The sequence below is a fragment of the Gouania willdenowi genome, chromosome 18, assembly GCF_900634775.1.
Source record: "Gouania willdenowi chromosome 18, fGouWil2.1, whole genome shotgun sequence".
Classification (NCBI taxonomy): domain Eukaryota; kingdom Metazoa; phylum Chordata; class Actinopteri; order Blenniiformes; family Gobiesocidae; genus Gouania; species Gouania willdenowi.
In genome coordinates, this window is record NC_041061.1 from 25378791 (window position 1) to 25402148 (window position 23358).

The window sequence follows — 23358 nt, forward strand, 5'->3', positions numbered from 1 at the left end:
AAACACGGTGGTGTGTCCTGAATTTAAAATTCTAAATAGATAGTGCCCTTTGTTGTTAAACAACAACTTTAAAACCAAATTATATTTTTTCCCCCTAATTTAATGTGGGTGCTTCATCAGGACCTGTAACTTTGCTCTAATCAGTCCATGAAAAATAGGCAGATTTGGACAGAAACCATCCTATTGATCTACCATTGATCTGAGTTAATGCAGTTAGTCTGTCAATCAGTCTGCATTATTTGAAGATGATCTGGTAGGTCTGTGTCACACACACTCTCATATGTGACCATTGTGCCATCAGTGATCACTACTGCATAAATACGCATCTGATCCGCTGAATCTGACCTGACATCAACGCGACATAACACATTCACGATCAAAACATGGAGAGAAAGACACAGACTGGAGCAGTGCGTCCGAAGCTACATTGATTCATGGTCATATCCATCTCCGCGCACAGCGATCCTCTGCACCGCAGCCCCTGGACTCCTTATGCGCCACCAGGGGTGCACATCCAGCTTTTTTTCTCACTCACACACACACACACACACACACACACACACACACACACACACACACACACACACACACACACACACACACACAACTGGAGCCTTGTTTCCATCTCCGCTGTGTTTTCTGTCAACATTTACTTCAGCAATTATCTCTGCATGTATGTCTGCACCAGCTTTTCAGTCGTGCTATTTTCTGGTGCTAAAACTATCACCGCAAACAGTTCCAGATTTCATGAATTGCATTGCTCCCCCTGCATTAATTTATTTGCATTCACTCCTCCCATATTTTTGCTCCCCCTGAGATCCGTCTACTACGCATATTCATTAGGGGGAAAAGCAATAAATGGATTGAGGGTGCATTGGGAAGTGCAGCGGCGCCACACGTTTTAATACCACTAAACCTTTAGTGAATCCTCCCCTGAGTATATGGATTTGTGGTACAACACAACAAATCTGACTTACTGAAAATAAAATATTAAACAAGGATTATTAAAATTAATTTAACAAAATAAAATTAATTTAAAAGAAAGCCCACGTTATTACAATTACCACTTTTTTGGTTTTCCTTCCACGGAATACCGTACAACCCCCACTGGTAAACCATTCACTCGAATGGTTTACCAGGAGCTTATCAGTTCACCCATGTGCGCACACGGCTCGCAGCGCTACTTCTGCTCTATTTTGGACTGAGAACACACTGCTTTTTACCACAGGGAAAGTGTGTGACATTATTTTTAGCCGAATCAATTTTTCTACAACATCGCATTGGTAAATGGAGCTCCTTTTGATGTACGCAGCACAGTCTCTGTTGGCTGTACGGAGGAAATGGGACCGTATTCATACTTTTAAAATGATAAATATACCTTAAACTTTTACAAATTCACTAGAATATTTAATCAGTAATTTGATAAATTATAGGTAACACTGGCTGCAGTCATAATAAACACAGAAGGGAAAACATTTAGTCATTAAGTTTTTTTTTTAATGGTTTCGTTCATTCATTTGTTTATTGCTTCAAGCATGCAGACTGAGGCTAATATAAACGTCATATCCATGAGTCGCTTTAGGATCTCTGCCGTGAAGTTGCTTGCAGCGCACACAGGGGCAGACGTCACCTGCTCGGTAGCTGATCCTCTTCCCCAGAGTGTTTAAATGAGCTACCAAGTCCTTTTTTCACATGTTCAGAAAGCACATATTTGTTTTGCTCCTCTGATGTGAGGATGCCGATTTTCATCTTGGAAATAATTCTTTTCTTTTACTTCAGTGGGCGGGGCCTCTGAAACAGGAGAATGTAACATGTTAATGACGATCAAATTCAGCCAACGAATTTATGAACACCCGATCATTTTTACGCTGGGATTGGTCAAATACAAATGTTTCAGGAATCACACATTGGTCTTGTCGTTTGACCTAGTTGTTATTAAAGACAGTGTTTAGCACTTGTATAATATTTTGTGCTTCTATTGAACTTATTTTCTGTAATAGACTAATTGGCGCGTCCATAAGGAAATATCAGTGTAATGACTACTGTAGGAATAAGATGAGAAGCCCCATTCAAAAAAGGAAAAGTACTCATAGTTTTACCCCTATTTTATAGATACTTCATAGAAATATTCTTGCATTTCAGTCCCTTCTTTTATTTCATGATTAAGCATGTTGTTCTACTTGGCCCAAGTAAAAAGCAGTCTGTTTTGAAAGTGCAGATGCATAGTGACTGGTATTGTTCTGTGATTGGCATCTCAGCTTAAACCAACGGGTGCGTTAATAAACCACATGACCCCGTCACTCTTTCAAAGCTTCTGTGACCATAGGCAAGTTTTCTGTTACAGGTCAATGGATGCTTTGTAACTCGGCCTTCACACCTTTTCTTCTTCCTCCCAAACACCAGGCCAGAAGCTGTTCTGACCTCTCTTAATTGTCTTTTCCATGCATCTGGTTCACTCCATTGAGCGTCTGTTTAACGCTGGACATTAACTTCAATGTTTTTCTTTTAAAGAAAAAACGGTGGCTTGTTCTTTTCTGGCATCGACGTAATTTTAGGGCTTGTAAATATGCCATTTTGGCAAAAATCAAACTACAATTTTCTGTGACACAAAAAGGCTTAAAGACTGCCAGAAGAGGTTTTTATTGTACTAATAGTACACTCAAAATATCCTTTAGTAGTACTAGTAAACTATTTTTAGTCTAAAGGTAGCACTAGTAAAGCCAAAATATTCACTCGTAGTACTAGTGGACCTAATGCAAATGAAGTAGGGATTATAACCAAATCCAGCCACTTTAGTAGTTAATATCATTTAAAGCCCATAGCAAGCTCGGGGTGAGTATTGGCAAGGATGTTGCAGTACGATACGTTTCGCGATATATCAATATCAAGTTGCTGTATATGTTCATCAGAAGATATTTATCATTCAGAGGATAAATTGAGTCAAAACTATTTACTTCAAAACATTCTATTTATTATTAGTGTTTTTGCACATTTTCACTGAAAATAAGAAAATGCAGTGTTACACACTGCCATCATGAAATGGTAAATGGACTTGATTTTATATAACGCTTTATCACCACACTGAAGCAGTCTCAAAGCGCTTTACATATCAGCTCATTCACCCAATCACTCTCACATTCACACACCAGTGGGACAGGACTGCCATGCAAGGCGCTAGTCGACCACTGGGAGAAACTTAGGGTTCAGTGTCTTGCCCAAGGACACTTCGACACATAGTCAGGTACTGGGATCGAACCCCCAACCTCTCGATCAGAAGACGACCCTCTACCACCTGAGCCACGGGCGACGGTGGTGCACAAAGTTTCTTTTCACTGAAACTACTGTGTAGAAGTCTCAAAGTAACCATGACAACATAACGATGGCATTGTAACAACTGTAAGTGAGAACAATAAGGAAAAATCACCCTGAGTTACTGATAATGCACAAAAATAAGAAAAAAATATTCATCCTATTGTGCCAGTTTAAACACTGATCTGAACAGATTATATGAAACTAAAATACCTGTGCATACATAAATATGCAGGCATTACACACTGCCATCATAAAATCAAGTGCATCAAACAACCATTGCAACACATTGAAAGCATTGTAACGACCACTGAAATAATGCACAAATACAAAAAATATTGATTAAATATCAAAAAAAAAAAAAAAAAAAAAAAGATTAAATTAAATTAAATGATCCGACCGTGTTTCATCTGGATCGGATCCAGATTGTGCATTTCATCATGTTTTTTTGTAAAAATAGGAGTGCCATTGTTATTAATGGGGAATGATCAGGTTCACTGATAACTGCCAATATCCAGCAAAGAAAATATTTGGCACTTAGCAGATGTTGAATTTGTTTTAGTGAATGGCTTCTTCGGTTTTCACGACACTCATTTGTGTACATTGGTTTGTAGGGCTTTTGTTTTGATGCTAAACATGTAATTAAAATGTAAATAAAAAAGTTAGCACGTTTGATTAGATATGCCACATTTAAATGAAATAAAAACTGAACATTAAGGGGTTTTAAACCTGTGCTCCATACATATTTGTGCACAATTCAAACTATTTAATATTATGTTTTCTATCTATCTATACTATAATTCAAGGATGGTCTGTGTGTGTGTGTGTGTGTGTGTGTGTGTGTGTGTGTGTGTGTGTGGAGCAAATGTCTCCCCGACGCGGTGCCTGTTTCACCTAAAACTTTGTCAACGTCTTCCAAATACCCAGAGTTTGTGCATCTGTTATCTTATTTTGAAGTCATTTGGTCATTTCCAAATGTTTATTTTAATTTTATTTCACTTCTGGACGGCACGGCAAGTGAAACCTATTCAGCTTTTGACCTCAGTGTGAGGGGGCGCTAGTATTTCAATACACAGCTCACTTCCGCTGTGTGCCAGAGCTTCTGTGGACTTCTCTTTTGAGGAAAAATACTTTTTTACTGTTCCTTATGTGGTGATGACGTTTCATGTTAGTTTGACTATTTAGACCCAGACAGACCTCACCTGGAAGTTATTGACGCGTGTGTGAGAGAACCAACGGAGGAGATTAGAGTCCCACGTAGAGAGTCTCACACACACACACACACTGATCAGGTGCACTTCACTATTGATCACCGTCTACGTGACATGCTTGCAGGCGTGTACAGGTATGCAAGTGTGTGAGTGTATAACGGACCACCATTTAGTCCGGTTACAGTCTGTGTCACGACACCCATTCATAGTGTGGTAGTGACTGTACTGTTACGCTCTGAGTCAGATCTAAGTGTTTACATGTTACGTAGATGGTGCTACATAGTGAAGGTCACCTGATTACTGCAGCTTCACTCACGTCACACCTGCCACTACACCTAACTACTGAAAATAGATAAGTTTAGTGAATGTTCGGCAGGCCAGTACACGTGGATGGACTGGTGCGCATAAATTTTGAATGGATACAACAGAAATGCACAAAACTACACCAAAAAATACACAAAATGACTCCAGAGTCACACTACAATGGCAACAAAAAAAACAACAATTATACAAAAAATGTACAAAAAGACAACAGAAAGATACAAAAATACACATAATGACTCCAAAAAACATACATACAAAAAAGTATAAAAATGAGTAAAAAAACAACACATTTATTATGCTCATGTCCCACAGAATTAAACCAGGGAAATTGCACACGCTATTTTACTTTGCACCTGCAAATATACCCCTTTATAATGCTACAGAGTATGTTATTATTATGCCCATAATTGACAGCTCTACTTAAGCTCCCACTATATGAATACATACTTCCGACGGGCACTGTACTAGTGTTATAAAAGCATAAAGCAGGGCAGAGTATCACCCGCTAGAAACTCTTAATGGAACAGCAAACAGAGCAAGTGCTGCTCACAACTCAGTGGGCAGAGTATTCCTCATCCTGTTTCTAAAGTACTACTACCAGGGTTAAGGAACACCAGTGATGTATGAAGCAGTAGTATTATTACTAATCTGTTTTAAAGTAAATTAAAGTTTAATGTGGGTTTATCTGTAGTCTACTTAAGTTGGCTCCATGTTTGTGCTTTATCCATGTTTAAATCTCTGAATGGGTTTAGTCCAGAATACATCAGTGAGATGTTAATCAGATAGTGGAGCCCTGAGTTCACGGCAAACATGGTGAAGCAGCTTTTAGTTCTTAAGCTGCAAAAAAGTGGACCAAACTGCCAGCAGAGCTGAAGTCAGCATCCAATGTGACTGAGAGTGAGATTTTTAATCATTTTAATGTTGATTTTAAAACTCTGTTTTAATGTTTTCTGAATGTTGTACCTTTAATCGCGTAAAGCACATTGCATTAACTTGTGTATTAAATGCACTATATAGGCAAGTTTGGACAAGTCTTGCCTAAGAACTCTTTAATGTGTTAATGAGCTTCAAGCAGCATTATTTAAACCTGGACACAGAGCTTTGATCTGCTTTTTTGTTCCTTAGTAACCACACTCTGTTCTTCCCATCAATCACCTGGTTTAGTAGTTTATTCGCCGAGCCGACAGGGACCTAGTCTGACAAACACACACCCCAGGAGAGGACCACCTGTGCACAAGTAGACTGTTTGTCTGTAAAGTCCCATGACGTTACGGTGGGGAAATCTTCAGCTTGTTCCATTTTAAAGGCTCTGCTTCTTATTTCGGTGACACGCTCTGTATTACTACATTAGATCAGGCTGTAGAAAGGAGTTAATGAGCACCCATGGGAACAGAGCTGCTTCACCACTTGCAAATTCAGTAGTAGAATAAATGAATTTAAAGCCACATTCACAATTTCCCATATATATATATATATATATATATATATATAATAAGATTATGTAGATAAAAATTTGTGAGAAATCTAACCATAGCACATCTATTGAATACGTATCCAAGATTGAGTGAGTGATGCCCATGGTGTTCTGCTGAACCAAGGTGTGTTGAAGTGCTTATTATATTGTAGATGTTCAAAGGCCACTCGTATAATAACAAAACCCTCTTGTAACAGTTTGTTACTTAATTATACACTTATGTAACGTTTATTCTTTTTTTTTGTCTTTTGTTAAACATTTTATTCTTTTATTTGTGATTTTTTTCTTAAGTGGCTGTAACAAAAGCAATTTCCCCCTGGGATTAATAAAGGAATTCTGATTCTGATTGTCTCTTGTCTTTCAGTGTGCAAGGATCCACCATATAAAGTGGAGGAGTCTGGATATGCAGGTTTCATTCTACCTATTGAAGTTTACTTCAAAAACAAGGTAAGTTTAGCTGAAAATAATTTTATCCAATGGAACACAATCTCACTTTATAAGGTTATGTTTAACAAGTAAATCCCAAAACCACTTCTATGCTGCTCAAAATAAAGGTTTTAGGGTGTAGTAGTGTTGTTGATTGATAGTCCAACTCTTGACATTTTAGTATTTCAATTTGTCATATTTTGTTGAAAAAAATTATATTTTATACTGTATATAGTTTTAGTATTATGTATGATATTTTGTTGACTGTCCCTGCAATCTCTGGCAGGATTACTATTGCAACAACACATCATCAGTAGGGTAAAACTAACCTGTCTCACGACGGTATAGTGAATATCGAGTAGGTAGTTGACGTAGCATAGGTTCTCCATAGATTGGAGATTTTATAGTCTAGACTGGGTATGTTTTAACTGCTCCAGGAGCCTTGCCCATAATCAAGGTATTTTTTGAATTTCTGGCCTAGACGCACATCGGTCAAAACCTAAAGGGTAAAGTTATTCTTTAAACAAACATTAAACATCAACTTTGACCTCGTCGATGAAAAATTGTAACTTTTCAAGTGACAACTCCCCCGGCCATCACTGTCTGTAGCAGCCCCTCTCTCCCACTACAGTGAGACTGCTGCAGCGGGAGGGCTAGTCACTAAGGTGAGGACCTTACCGGGGCAAAATTTATGTGGCTCCTTGAATTAACCTACATTCTGAGTGAACTCATCCTTAACAAGTAAGTTGATCAGTTGAACATTGTCCTGAGGCATGTCTTTGTCATGTTGGGCCCGATTTTAAATAAAGAGGACTTTTAAAACGGGCCAGATTCATTTATGAGTTACAGAGCATGAATTCCATATTTTCTGTCTGTTTTTTACGGTCACGGAAAACTGGAGGCCCTACTTTCACAGGCTGGTAGTGACGCACTGACCTTGTTTTGTCCAATTAAAAGTATTTAATTGAGAATTATTCAGCATGTTTTGTATTTTGTAGTTACTTGAGTGTTGACTAAGAATGATAACTTTTTTGTTTGTCATGTCATCATTAAAGCTGCGTATGTACATTTTTTTGGCTTAATTTGGTCAAAAATTCATAAACACCTTTGAGCATGTTGTAATTCAAAGTGTTCTGAAAGAACAGTGTAATTTTATTGTATGAAGTTTATAAATCCAGGAGCGTGATGTGATTTTTCAGCCATACAGAGATCTTTTTACAAACAAAGTGCTCCATGAGCTGTTTTGGGGTGTTACTATTGGCTGCTCGACTGAAGTCAATGTGCATTCACGTCGTTACCATTGTAAATTAACATGTAAATATGTAACTATATTACTTTGCTGTCTGCAGATAGGTTGATATTGCAAATGAGAATCTGTTGTCAACTGCATTACCAGGATAGTTAAAGGTTAAAACAATAATAAATTAAATACAAATGAACAATTTTATGAAATTTTGACTGAAATTTTTATTACATGTATTGATTTTGTTTTAACAAATCACATCCCAGTGCATTTTGACAAAGAATAGTACAGTCAAATCAGATAGCAGAAATTTGACAAAACTGTGATCTGATCGTCACAAAAAATCAATTCACCAAGACTTTGGAGTTTATTCTCCTCAGAATAAAAAAAATGTACCTGCATTAATGAGAAGGGCGATATTGGTGTTTCGACTCAAAAGCAGTGGTTTTGATGGGCAAGATGTCACGCAGGTGAGAGTCACTTAGTCTTGTCCTCACGCGGTTCTTGTTAATGTTCATAACCGAGAACGTCTTCTCGCACCAGTATGTCTAGCCAAACAAGCTCAGTATTTTCTTCGCAAATGTCCGAATCTCTTGGAACCTGTCTTTGTCCAGCTGGCAGTAAAAGCTGACGAGAGGGAGTTGTTGGTAGTGATTGTGACACTCCCGCATCACACTACAGCTCAATGTGATCCAGCTGCAGGTGGTCTGGAGCGTCATTAGAATCCACAGAAAAGAGGGAGGAAAAAAGTGTGATCTCCTTTTCAATAGCTGCAAAATCCCTGAAATGCTGCTGAAACTCCTCATTCAGAGATGAAATGTTTTCTGCATACCTCCTCATTTGCGCACAAATATTGTTCTCTGGAAAACTGGTCATAATTTCCTGCAGTGATGGGAAATGTGTGATATTGGGCTGCGTTTATGTCAGGTGCCTTTGGAAAAGTAGCAGCTTTGTCCCAAAAGCTTTAATGTAGGAATACAGTTGGCTTACCACTGCATTTTGCCCCTGAAGGCTCGTGTTCAGCGCGTTCAGATGTCGTGTTATGTTAACTAAAAATCCAAAACCAGCCAGCCAAACAGGATCAGAGATTTCCGGCATTGGTTGTCCCTTTTGTGCCAGGAATTGTCCGATCTCCTTTCTGAGGGAGTAGAATCGCTGCAGTGCAGACCCCCGACCGAGCCATCTTATGTCATTGTGATACACAACATCTCCATATTCAGCGTGGATGTCGAGAACAAATTGCTGAAACTGGCGGTGGTACAGGGCTCTGGAGTGAATATAATTAATAGCCTTCATCTCGGGTTTCATAACGTGATCATATTTCAGATTTTTGGCACACAGAACTTGTTGGTGAATAATACAGTAAAGTTTTATAGCTTTTCCTCCTTATTCGCTGAATTTTTTGCAGACTAGCGTTGATAACCCACTTTGCTCACCAACCATGGCAGGTGCGCCGTCCGTAATAATCCCAGTGATTTTATTCCATTGTAGTTTCATGTCATCTACGGTAGAACAAACTAATCAATTTCTCTTGTTTGGTCCTTAAGACTCTGAAGGTCAAGAAGCTCTTCACTCATGTTCATTTCATTGTCCACTCCTCTCAAAAAAATCAGTAACTGAGCGGTGTTAGATGCATCCATGCTTTCGTCGCAGGCTAACAAAAAAAGTCAAACTCCACTCCTTTTGCCTTTGTCTCTTGATATCAGATAAAATTTCTTCAATCCTCCGTGCCACAGTGCTACGACCCAGGCTAACATTGGCAAACTCTTGCTTTTTCTCAGGACAAATGTTCTCTACCATTTGCATCACGCAGTCTTCAATAAATTCACCCTCAGTAGAAAGTTTGCAGTGCTTGGCAATCAGCATTGCCACCTCGTAACTCACCTTTGTAGAATTTTCATTTGAGTCACTGCTGTGCTATCAAAACAGCTTCCAGTTGGTCAGTTTTTCGGTGCGTTTGTTCGCAGTTAGCTTTTCGTAGTTAGCATGTATCGTCTGGTAGTGCCTGTTAATATTGAATTCTTTGAAAACAGCCACAGTCTCTTGGCAAATTAGGCAGACAGTTGTTTCGTATGTCAGTGAAAAAGTACTCCAATTTCCACTTGTCCTGGAAACGGCGACCCTCGTTGTCAACTTTCCTGTTTTTCGTACCAGTTGCCATTTTAGAAATGGGCTAAAAATATACCACCGGGGTTAAGTTCACACAGGGCTCACGTTATGAGAGTGCAGCCACAGATCTACTGCCGGCCTCTGGTGAAATATAAAATAGCTTTTTTGTATTGTTTACTGTGGGAAACTTATGGTGTCACATTAGTGCCAAAAACCCAAACCATAAAAACTGTCATCGCGCACAGTAAAGACCACTTTCTGTGTGCGCGCGCCTTGCCTTTCTGCGCTCGTGTCGTGCCTTTCTGCGCGCGCGGTGTCATATTCTATATTTACATATGCAAATGTTAAATAAAAATATTTTTCTCCAAAAGTCTTTGAAGAAGGTGATATCTCAGCTGTTGAGAGAACATCACATATATGTAGTTAATGAAGTGTGAAGATGAATTTCTCTCCTATAATACACATACCAGTCGACAGATGATGGAAATTATATTTTCAAAGTTTTTCTTTCCTCACTTGTTTGTTTTAAAAATATATATTTTTATTTATTTAACATTTGCATATGTAAGTATTAGGGATGTAACGATTAATCATAAGGCAGTTAAAAATCAATTCATAGGTATCACGGTTGATATCAATTTTCTGACAATTGAATCGCAGTACTTTTTTAACCAGCAGAGGGCGCTATCCGGAAGTGTTGGCGGCGGGCGGAGTCTGCTAATACTTTCTTTCTGGCTGCCTTCTACTCTTAAATATGTTAATAAATGATTCATTACCCCTTTAGCACCGAAAGAATATCTGTAATATTACTTGAATATCTGTAAAAGTCACGTTTTTCTATTAGCTCTGTCTGCTAGCATAGCTTATCTTCTTCACTGCACGATATCTGCATGCCAACCGACCACTGGGTTACCAGCGCCCTCTGCTGGTCCAAACAAATATGACGTAAATCAGTGCAATGACGGTTTTTTTTTTTTTTTTAAAGTCCAAATGTTAAGGCACAAAATACATTTTCAGTTGCACTTTTAAAAGAAAAAGAACTATTATGCAGTTTTGCATTGTTTATTATAGAACCAGAATTTAAATTAATAGGCTTCATTTTCATTTGTATTATTCCTTTATTTATTTAATTCAAGATTTATTTTGAGTTAAATTGCATTGTTTTGAATAGTTTATCAAGGAATTCTTTTGACAATGAAAAATATAAGGAAAATAATACAGTATTTTCTAGTTTTTTTCCCAAAAAAAAAAATTTGTCTACAGTCCCATTTGGTAAATGAAAAAATCGTGAGAGAATCGTATCGTGAACCCAGTATCGTGAATCGAATCGTATCGGGAGTTGAGTGAATCGTTACATCCCTAGTAAATATAGAATGTGAAACTATTTATTATCTTTCCTTCATCTGCAGTTATGCTCCTTTACACCAGAGTAAGTCCACCTGAACCCACTTGAACCCATATCAGGACCACAGGATTATCATATGGGCCAAATTATTGATGTTGTAGTTGCAAGTACAGTCACTTTAGTAGAATTATAATGAATGACAGAATATAAATAGAATACATAAATAGGGTTTTAATATTACTTAAAAAAAATTATTTACATTCCTGCAATCAACTCAGATTAAGGAAAATTAGACGAAGACCAGAAGTCAGTTTAACTAACACAGTAAAAAAAAATCCATAATTTTGGGGCCTTGCATATGAAACCGATCTTTTCCGCCAATCTTTTCTACCTCCGCAAAGGTCTTAAAGTCAGTCATAAAGTCAGCCACTGTCCCCTTCTGCTGTGAGTTGACTGACAGGGCCCGCCCACAAGCTCATGTGTGCATGTGTCTGCATGCGAATGCCTCTGCTACACAGGATAACAACAGCAGCACGATTAGCTTAGCATGTCGGCAGTTCGGCAGTTTTACACAAAAAAAGAGAGCAAAGGATCGCAGTTTGTAATTCCTGTAACACGGAAATAAGCCTTGGTGGAGCTGCAAACAAAACGCTACCCCATTCACCATTTAAAAAATCACCACACCGCTCAGTGTGCAGCATTTGATGTTAGCAATCAAGCTAATGCTAAAGCTAAAGCAAGCGGTAAACAGAGCCAGGGGTTCGCAGAGAGCACTTATTTGTGAAAAGAGCAAAGCTACTACAAGGAAAATGATGCAGTTCATGGCTTTGGCAAGAAAAACCTTCCACTAATGTATAAGTGACTGTAATAAGTGTGAGAACAACTGAGCTGTCATGTTCATTCTGTCATTATTATTTCTGTTGAATGTTTGACTTTTAGCTTTTGTTCTGTCAGCTGTTGGAAGTAATTTTCATAATAATTTATTATTATTAAATTTATTTGTTAAACCAAAATACTGCTGTGTACTTTATTTTTGGCAAAGAGCTGAAAACAGCCTTGCAGTGGAACTGAAATGTGAAAAATGAAAGACTAAAGAAACTGATATAATTTAGTATTTTGCACAGCAAAGTTCTAAACTTTTAATTTGTATTTGAGATACTGTAGCTACCTCATGTGCAGTTAAAACAACACGTTTGTATTGTTGAATGTTTTACAATAAAATAAGTTTGGAACATTCAAGGTGTATGATGTCAGTTGTAAAAAAAAATCGGGATTGGCCAAAATCGGTATCGGCCAGTCAGGCTTTTCAAAAAATTGGTGATCGGTGATTGGCCAGAAAATTGCAATCGGTGCACCCCTAATTTCCTCCTCCTGGCTTGAACTCATAAGCGTTCATACCCATTTCCTTAGTTTACTAGCCAAAGTAATTTTACTGATGAAATGTTGTTGACATACAAATTCACTATTCTTTTTTTACTGTTCAGCAAATAACCTGGAATCTACGACGACCCCACATCCGGCTGATGGTGGCTGCTCCCCATTAGTTTGCTTCCAGGAATAAAACTGTTCTGAAAAGTTATTTTTATGGTGTTTTGTAAATTATGTAAATGTTTATTGGCAACCCATATAACACAATTGATGTTGCCAACATCACTACTACAGGTAATCTTTAAGTATACCCTCCAAAGTAAGGAGAGCGCTGACCTTTCTCACTAAAACTTGAAAGTGACTCTACAAGCTGCTAAACAGTTTTCCAGTATGGCCTTTAGGGGACAGACACACACCCATACAAATGAATGAAAATTCAAATATTCTGCTTTTCAACACATCAATGCTAAGGATATAGGGAAACAATGGGGTGAAGGTCTCTGGCCAAACTGAGACCCTACTTTCTGTTTCTGGAGTGACTTAAGCATGAGTTTTGGAGCAGTTGGACGGTCATAATAATATAAAACCTAATGCATAAATTTCAAAACACCAGAAATCTGTTGGAAATATGTCACAGTTGGCTTTGTGATGCCATGTGGCAGACTAACTCATGCAAGGTCATTTTTGTGCTTTTCAGGAACATGCACAGGACCTCCAAATTGTAGCATGCATGGCTCAATCAGGTTTTAAATTAAAAGGTTTTTCACCATTTCCCCACAGGAAGAACCGAAGAAAGTTCGCTTTGATTACGACCTCTTCCTTCATGTGGAGGGACACCCACCTGTTAATCATCTACGTTGTGAAAAGCTCACATTCAATAACCCAGTGGAGGACTTCGGCAGGAAGCTTCTGAAAGCAGGAGGGGTATGAACTTGACAGGCAGAGTGGTTCTTTTACTCTGAAAATCTGCATGTTGACAAGATCCATTAATTTATTGTGTAGTGGAAATGAATTACATTTTTTTGTCTTGAGAATTTTTTTAATTATTCCACTTTGATGTTTTAGCACCTGCTAATTCAGCATTGCAAGAACATTGAATAAAATTATCTTGTGTAATAATTGTACATTTCTTCACTAGCAACAACTCATGTTGAATAGTTTGACTGGAAAGTGTGTGAGAGAGATGTTTTGGGCTTGTACAGTACATAGTAGAGATGATATCTATATAGGTAAAACCATGGTAACGATGTAATTGCCAGGAAAGAAGAGAAGAGGATTCTGCCAACTTATGAAGATGTTAACTGAACAGGAAATATTCTCTTTTGTTTTTTTTACAGCAGCGGGATCCTCATAAACTAAATTCTGAAGACTCAAACGTGAGATTTCCACCTGGGTGGGGACTTGAAGAAGCAAACCCTTGTATTAATCCAACACCTTTCTACACTTTGACATGCAATCTATAGGGGACATCGTTGACTGATCCAAGCTGTATAGGCTTTAAGCCAGTTTTGTCTTTGGAGACAATTTGTGATGAACATATTGTACATGTTTAAGAACTGAGGAAGCTAACTAAAGTACTTTATGTAAAACCAATGAACACTTGGGGAGACCATGGAGAATCCACACAAAAAGATTTGGGCTTAGAAGAAAGATCAAAGCAATATTGCCAAATTTAATTTTTCCAACAAGTTCTTTAAAAAATGTTTTTGAAATGCCCTATGTAACAAATTTACCCTGAACCTGTTAACTTAACCAACACTGAGCACAACACTATCTTCTGGTTGGAGTTAAACGACAGCAAATTAATGTGCCAATTGTGCCAACAATAAAGTGTCATTGGTAAACACATTTGTTTTGAACCACAACAAGGTCCAAAATAAAGATTTTTTGAACACTTTTTTTCCTGATGTGAGTCAAGAGTCGAAACCATAAAAATATGGGATGAAAAGCCTCTCCACGCTAAACCGCTGTCTGCCGCGGGACATCTACACAACTAGCCTGAAACACCCAATTTAAATGAGAGGTTTCTTCCGCAAGACTGGACAGAAGCTTGAATTATTATGCAAATGTGCAATGCAGTGCCTCTGCAATATTTTCAACTTGCTTGTCAATCTTGTTTAAACAAAAAACAAAAACAAAATACTGATATTTTGGGACATTTCACAGCTTTTTCACATGCAGTCATTACAGAAAGTAATGTTCTGTGTTGCTCTTCCTCTGCCAGGTAATGGTGATGCAGGAAGACTCTACTTCGCTGTTTGGCCAGCATATAAAGCTGCCAACGCTTTCTAGCAGGACACTGACACTCTCCTCTGAGCCAAAGAGAAGCAAAGACATCCAAGGATCTAAGGTTAGTGTTTGTTGTGATCCCTAAACTTAAGCCAAATGGCTCATTCCGCTTCTTCTCAAAGCCTGGCCACACTCAGAAAGGTTTTACTCTGTCACTCAGTGCATTGATCCCTCACAGGTTTGGATGAATATCCAAAAGGTACCGCCTCGCAGAATTCTTCATAGCTCTGAAGGTTGATATCAACAAACTACTTATTGCTATGAATGAGTCAAGCTGAAGTTTTTACTATTTTGACTAAAATGCAACTTAGTTTTAGATGAAATTTTGTCACCAGGACTACAGTATTTCAGATGTAGTCTAGTTTTAGTCAGCAGAATTTTAACTAGTTAACTAGCTTTTAGTCAACTAAATAATAATATGCGTAATATCACATCATACAAAAAGAACACACTAAGAACTTGCTGCAATTATGCAGAAGTCAAAGACACTTCAAAGCAATAAGCAGATGTCTTTGAAGAAGACCGGCAGTTGACAGTTGAAACATGTCAAGAGATCAAAGTAGACCCATCTGACCTGATGTGAAAATGTAATTGCCCCCCCATTGTTAACTGTATTTAACTTCAGAAATCTGAGTACAGTTTCACTGGCCACACTCAGGCTTGATTACTGTTAGGATTGTTGAATCAATAAATCACTGTCAAGAAAAACTGTCAGACACATTGAAGTAGGCGACAAGATTTTAAAAAGAAACAGGATCCAAATAAGTTTAAGAACAAAGTGATTCAAATCTATCAGTTTAGAATAGGCAACAAAACCATTTCCAAGGCTTTGGGAGTACAGCCAATCACGTCTGGACTCTGGAGCCATTATCCACAAATGGAGAAAACTGTGAACAGTGGTGAACCTTCTAAAAAGTGATCGACCAACCAATATTACTATTATTAGTGCAATGACAACTTATCAAATGGTCACAAATGATCCCAGAACAACATCTAAAGAACTGCAGGCCTCAGACCTTAGTTTAGGTCAGTGTTAGACTCAACCACAAGAAAGACTTTGGGATTTTGGCTGTGACAGTGACTACTAAAGAAACTGCATTTGTCTCAAGAATGGTTAATGCAATACATCACAAATGCAAGATCTGCCTAAAACCCTTTCTCCACCACAATAAAACTGGTCCTGAGATTACCCAGCCAGTGTCACTGTGCTAAAGCATTTGTTGAAAGATTCACTTCACTGATCTGTGCAATGAGGCCGGCAGTCTGAGTCACTTCCAAAGCACTAAAGCTCTCTTCAGTCTTCTTTGTCTGTCTGAAATTTTACTGCAGACAGGGCATGTTGAAGTATAGAATGCGCTAACATCTTTACATCCTGAGACCCCGGGCCACCATCAGAACACAAACAAATGGTTTTAAAGGTGGCTGGGCAGAGTTGTAGCACACCCAATGTCTAGACTAGTTAATGGCTTTACTGCATTGGTTAAATACTCATGAGGGCTAAAGGTGAGACATAGGGACAGACAACCTCAGACCGTTAACCTTAACTCAAAGCTTTGCTCTTTTTTTTTAAATTTTAGATATAGGTCTTTCTACTTGTTTTATGATATTTCCTTTTTTGTCACACATTTAGTAATTAAAAAAAAAACAAACACCTGTACCCATATTGTCTAAGGCTAAAACTGAGTGATAATGTTTGTGGTTGACTTTATAAGGGATCCGTGTACTTTTTTTACACAGAGTAGTAACATAATAGAAGTGTGCTCAGTCAGTCTACAGCAGTGGTTCCCAAACTTTTTGTGCCCAAGGTACACCAAAAGACAAGTGAAAAACTGAAGGCACACCTATTGTGCAAAAAAGCCTTTATAACACGTGTTAGCACTCATATCATGTACAATATCTGTAAGTGTGCATAATTATTTACTAATGCCAAATAAAATGTGACAAAGACAACTGTATTACTCATGTAATAATTATTAACTATATATATATATATATATATATATACATATGAAAACTTAGGTATAGAGTTTGCATCTGTATTATGAAATGAGTGCATACAAAGTAGTAAATTAAAAAATTCTTATTTTGTGTAGTTGTATATTCCAAATTTTAGGGCCCTATAAAATCGGTTTCATTTTTTTCCAAATACCGTTTTATTTTTTCCCAAATTCCATGTTTTCTACATCAATTTTTTCATTCAGTTTTTTTTTTAGAAATGTTGATAATTTTTTTAACTCTTGTGAGGAAACAAAATAAATACTAATATGTAAAAAACCCATAATTAAACAAAAATGTATGTCAACAATAAAGTAAAATACAATGAAAAGGTAGATATAAGTTGTATTGACATGGATTATTCTGACTGCTCCTTTTTAATTATTTATGTCACATAAAGATGTATGAGAACAGCATTAATGTCACCTATTTGCAAATTCCCCTCAGGGATCAATGGTTAATTTAAATAATCCTGATGACATAATTCCAGACTGTAATGATTACACGCAAATAAATGGACACAAGGATGCATCAGTTATTTCACAAATAGGGGTCAGAATATTTTACAATATCAGAAGTAATCATTAACCTACGATGTTTCAGACTCGATGGTCTCGTCCACAACAACAGCACAACTTTATCCACAGATTCTCTGTAGCTCTGATGAGATGTTCAAACACTAAGCCGGTGATGCTGACGAAATGGACGGAGCTTCACAGGCACAGTAAAGTTAAACGGGCACTGGTGGCTCTGTATTTAGGAGTCAGTGATGATTTGCATAGTTTTTGGGCAGTTTAGACAGTGTTTGGGGTTGTTTAGGGCGGTGCACCTGGAAACATTTCCGTATTAAAAAAAATGTTCCTTGCCTCACAGTGACAGCGTTTCATGCCGATTCTGTCCTTTTCCATGTTCAACAATGGATTCCGTTTTCATGGATTAACATGGATTTTATAGGGCCCAAAATAATAATGTATGGTTATTACAAAATCACACAGCACACCCTGACTTGCCACTTTCAAACGTGGTCCTGAATCAGATACAGATCAGATTTTTTTCAATGCGCCAAGGTGAATTTGATGCGCGTTTGATACGTTGACGTCATTACATAAGTAACAGATGTAGCAGTGAGTGCAGCAGTGAGTGCAGCAGTGAGTGCAGCAGCTGCACGCTGTCCTCTGGAGCAGAGAGAGACAGGCTTGGAGCATCCACTTTTGACACAATTTTCTGCACAAGAACATGGATTATTCTTATATTGGATACATGAATTATGTAACTAGATCCACTGTCTCATAACCCGCTTGTTTGTATTTGACATACGCTTGTTACCCAGTGCGCTGATCTGTTCTGTTGACATTAACAGTTGTTTGTTAATAAAAGTAGTCTTACCACTAAAACAAGCGTAAATATGTAATTTGTATGAAGAAAAAAAAGGTTTCAATTGTCGGTTTCGGGTCGGGAATGGATATAAATACCTAATGTTTGTCGAACCTGTCTATTTTGGCTTGAATGTTCTAATATGGTCTGTGTTTAAAAGCAAATCGCCAAAACATTATTTGGCTCTCTTTTTCTTTTTCATCATCCTCCTCTGCACCTGCTCATTCATTCTCCTGCTCCACTGCACAAAAACTTTGAGAGAAACATGACAATGCGCATGCCAGTCATTTCGGAACTGCAAACCGTTTACAATGGAATCTGATATAATGTTAATGTGAACAGACAAACAAAAAATTGGATCAGAGCAAAAAATTGGAATTGGGCATTAAGCCTTGCAGTGTGAACTTAGCCTATCCACCCCTGAACAGTTCAATAAATGAGCATATATAATTCTAAAACATTCATACAATTATTAATATCAAAGTAAGCAATTTCAGCAGCCATAGCCTTGTGTTTGAGAGGAACTTTGCTTATGTGCTGCAATTTCAGTCCTTGCTTTGATTGTAGCATGTAGCAGTGCTTCTCACACTTGTTTGTGCGCACACAGAGAGGGAAGAACACATTGCTTTGTTGGCAATGCGCTCCCAGGTCTGCCTCTTTCCTTGGGCCATGATCCCAGAGCCCAGTTTCCCTCTTAATACTCTTATTTCACGTTTTAATCTTTGTTTTTTTAATCTTTTTAATTGCTTTTCAATCTGCTTCCACCATTAATACCAAATGCATAAAACGTTAAAATTACCAATGTGCAGTTAAAAATAAACCAACCAACCAGCAGCGGCAGTAGCAGTGAGAGCTCCAACCAACCACTACCAGACCAGGCCCAGGCTTCAGGTCTCACTCCCCTAGTTACTGCTTTAATCTATCACCCCCCAAAACCAAACCCTTTTTTTTTCAGTGATTTTCTTGACCTTCTGACACCAACTCTGCTCCATTTAAACTTCTGTTCTGCTCTGGCGATTTTAAATTCCACATTAATGACACTCAATGTAAAACTGCAAAAGAATTCCTGGATCTACTAGACTTTCTCAAGCAGAAAGTCACAAATGGACTTGCTTTACTTTTATTATATATTTCACTACTTTACTCATATGTCTGTTATGTTATGAGATTTTTTTATTTCCGTGAATGTTGAAGGTCAAAAAGCAAACCTTACATTGATTGTGCACCGCGATCCTGAAAAAAGAATTTTAGATTTTTTAAATGAAAATCAAATAACCACTCCTTTTTGTTTTTATGTAGCCTATTCTGAACTGCAAGTCCAAGGACAGAATGAGACCATGACCAGTCTAAAAGTCATGTCAGCGTCATGTCAAATTTCATCTCCATATTGGTAGATACATTTGAGCTTGGTGTAGTATTTTTATTATTTTAAAACATTTTTGAGGAGTGGCCTTTTCGATATGTCCGGGGTGAGAAATTGTTTTAAAGCCTACACGTGATATACACACCACAATAACTTACATCACTTCATGTTGCAGATGTTAACTGAAGCACACAACACAGACATGATCTTTATCTATCAAGACACACATCCAGTAACTTACCTCCGCATCTTCACCACCACTGACTCTTTAGTATCTGAGTAGTTGAATGGAAAACTAGTGTCTTTAAAGCTGCGGTTTGTAGAATCCTCTCTCCTCTCCGTTTTGAAACTGAAACTCAACCTCCCTTACCCATTTTGTGAAATGTTTTTGTGACTTTTTCTCAATAAACTAGACTAGTGACAAATGTATGGACATTATCTTGTGTTAGTGGAGATTTTTCTAGTGTTTTAGAGACTCTTGACATTAATGTACGTATTATTCTGTAGTTGCTGTCCCGAGCAGTGGCTGCTGCTGTCAGCTCATCCCCGCCACAAGCACACACAGAGGGGACTGTGATGCCAGCTGACTGACCAGGAGCCGCATTCAGACTGTAAAATGATTGTTCTCGCTCTCCCTCTGAAGCCAGTGTGTGCACAGCGGATCCTGCACAGTCACAGTGGTCCGTGAGGACTCAAAGCGAAAGCAATCCGTTTCTCCTCAGTGTTTTTAACTTTATTCTGTTGCTTCTTCACCTCAGTCATCTTTTTTCCACTTGATTAGTGGAAAAATTTTGCTAACACTGTTATGGGGACTTCTCCTGGAACGTCCGCAAATGCACGTTTACTACCGATGGTACCGTAATGTGCCTGACTTCAGTCGAGCAGCCAATAGAAACGCCCAAAACAGCTCATAGAGCACACCTGTTTGTAGGAAGACCGCTGATTAGCTGACATCCAGATTCCAGGAGCGTTATGCTCCTGGAATTATAAACTTTACAGGGCCAGGAGAAGGAGATTAGATTCACTGTCCACTCAGAACACTCTGGATTACAATATGCTCAAAGATAATTATGGATTTTTTACCAAATTATGCCAAAAAAAAACCTTACAAAAAATACGGTATTCTAAAGCAGGTTGTTTTCGAGATTAGCCACATATGCTTTGTTATTGTGATGGCTGTCAAGGTTGTGCTAGCTTAACCTTTTTTAAGTGCTCAGATATGTAATTCTCATGGACTCTACATGTTCCTTACAACAACTCCTTGTTATTGGGGTTTTGGCTAATAACAAGAAATCATAAGCTGTAAGTGTTCACTGACACCATTTGAAATTGAGAAGGCATAGCCAGGAGTCAGCTTGTTTTTGCTGCTCAGACATTAGCCTGTAGAGAGAATACAATTAGTGTCAGAATAACTCTGCTTAACTGAGCAATACTTCTACTGTCTTATTCACAATAATATTGTATGTATTTTCACAATAATATTGTATGTATAATGATGTTGATTGTCATTAAGTATTAAATCAAATCATTTTCCTTTTGGTTATATCCCCAGGATGGTTCCAAAGGAACTGGAATAACCCATCTTAACCCTGTAACCACCAGCATCAAAAACAGCAGCCACAGCAAACTTCATAAACCTCTCAACGACCACAAAGAGAAACCCCCAAAAAACCCGAAAGAGTCCGAAAGTGCCTTCAGAGACTGTGGCTGGGAAACCAGTAAAGCAACTAAAGAAACTTCTAGGAAACCCAAAGAGAATCAACCAGTAAAAGATATCAGCCCCAAGTTGGGTTTCAAAGAACCCAAGACCTTTTCCAAAGACATTCGAACTGAGGGAGTAATCCAGGGCTCAAACAAGCGTTCATCCACTTCAGACATAAGTGATCATTTGACACTTAAACGTAAAAAAATGTATGGAGATTCATTAAGGAAGGCAACCTCGGGGTCTGACACTCATCATTTGGGTAGGAAGCTCTGCAAAGACAGAACACAGATGCGACCCAGTAAACTGCGACAGGACAGTGAAGAGGCAGAACTACAGAAGAGCTCAATGCTTCCACCAATTCAGCAGCTTAGAACCTCAAATGATTCCGATGGGGAGGATCAGTCAGCCAAATCAGATGTAAGTAAAACACTTTTGGTACTTCTGGGATCACTGGGGCCCTTTTGTTGAAAAGAAAAATTGAATAGGATGTGCAGTGAATGAAGAACCTAACAACAACAAAGTTAATTAAGGGTTGGACTCACAATTTAGGTTTTGTAGCTTAATGTGGCTTGAGCCTTGAGCTACAAAAATCATTCAGAGAAGGAAAAAAACTAGTGATTCACCAAAAATTTTCCCCGTGCCCTGTAGGGCTGGGGCTGCAGGTGCTGACTACATGAGGGCGGTCGTCGGCTGATTTTCTTGGCGGCAGCTCAGCTACTTGGCTGCATGCACGCCGGATGCCTACTCTCACTCAGGGGTACACCTTGTAGTTTCGACGCCGGCCCTCACTTACTGGCTGAGTCAGGATGGTCATCATCCACCACTCGGCAAAAGCCCTGGCTCTGAGCTAGGAGTTGTCCACTCTCCTGGCCAAGGGTGCCATCGAGCCCGTTGACTCCCTGCTGTGACCAGGGGGGTTTTACTCAAATTATTTTCTGGTCCCAAAGAAGAACAGCAGCCTTTGACCAGTATTGGACATTAGGGCCTGGATGGACCAAAATTTTCTTCTTCTCAACTCAGACAAGACTGAGGTCATTGTACTGGGCCCGCGACACCTTAGAGAAACCTATGCTAGCCTAACTGCCCTAGATGGCATTACTCTGGCACAAAGCACAACTGTTAGAAACCTTGGGGTTCAATTTGATCAGGACTTATCCTTCAACTCTCACATAAAACAAACTTCAAGAACTGCCTTCTTTCATCTCCGTAACATTGCTAAAATCAGATCTATCCTGTCTCAGGGCGACGCCGAAAAACTAGTCCATGCTTTTGTTACCTCTAGACTGGATTATTGTAATTCTCTTTTAGCAGGCTGCCCGAGCAAGTCGCTTAAGACACTTCAGCTGGTTCAAAATGCTGCAGCACGTGTACTGACTAAAACTAGGAGAAGAGATCACATTACTCCTGTATTAGCCTCTCTGCATTGGCTTCCCATAAAATATAGAATAGAATTCAAGATTCTTCTTCTCACTTATAAAGCCCTAAATGGACAGGCACCAGTCTATCTCAAGGAGCTTGTAGTGCCATACAATCCCCCCAGAACACTACGCTCTCAAAATGCTGGACTACTCGTTGTTCCATTCATCTCTAAAAGTAGTATAGGAGGAAGAGCTTTCAGTTATCAGGCCCCACTTCTCTGGAACCATCTACCAACCACGGTTCGGGGGGCAGACACCCTCTCTACCTTTAAGGTTAGGCTCAAAACATTCCTCTTTGATAAAGCTTTTAGTTAGGAACCAGCTCATAGCTCATAATTAAGATGCAATAGGCATAGACTGCCGGGGGGGGGGTCTGGCATGCTCGGTTGGAGAGAGGTTGGAGAG

General features: G+C 38.6%; 1 protein-coding gene across 2 annotated transcripts in view; it reads left to right on the forward strand.

Moving 5' to 3' along the window:
• mllt3 (MLLT3 super elongation complex subunit) overlaps positions 1–23358 on the forward strand; it is a 71939-nt gene that overhangs the window by 22849 nt on the left and 25732 nt on the right. Inside the window, exons 3-7 of one of the 2 annotated variants that reach the window (XM_028474665.1) lie at positions 6683–6765; positions 13590–13733; positions 14147–14185; positions 15034–15159; positions 21383–21952. In XM_028474665.1, coding sequence (XP_028330466.1) covers positions 6683–6765; positions 13590–13733; positions 14147–14185; positions 15034–15159; positions 21383–21952 — 962 coding nt within the window. The remainder of the gene's footprint in view (positions 1–6682; positions 6766–13589; positions 13734–14146; positions 14186–15033; positions 15160–21382; positions 21953–23358) is intronic. The other variant, XM_028474666.1, reaches the window with a different exon arrangement.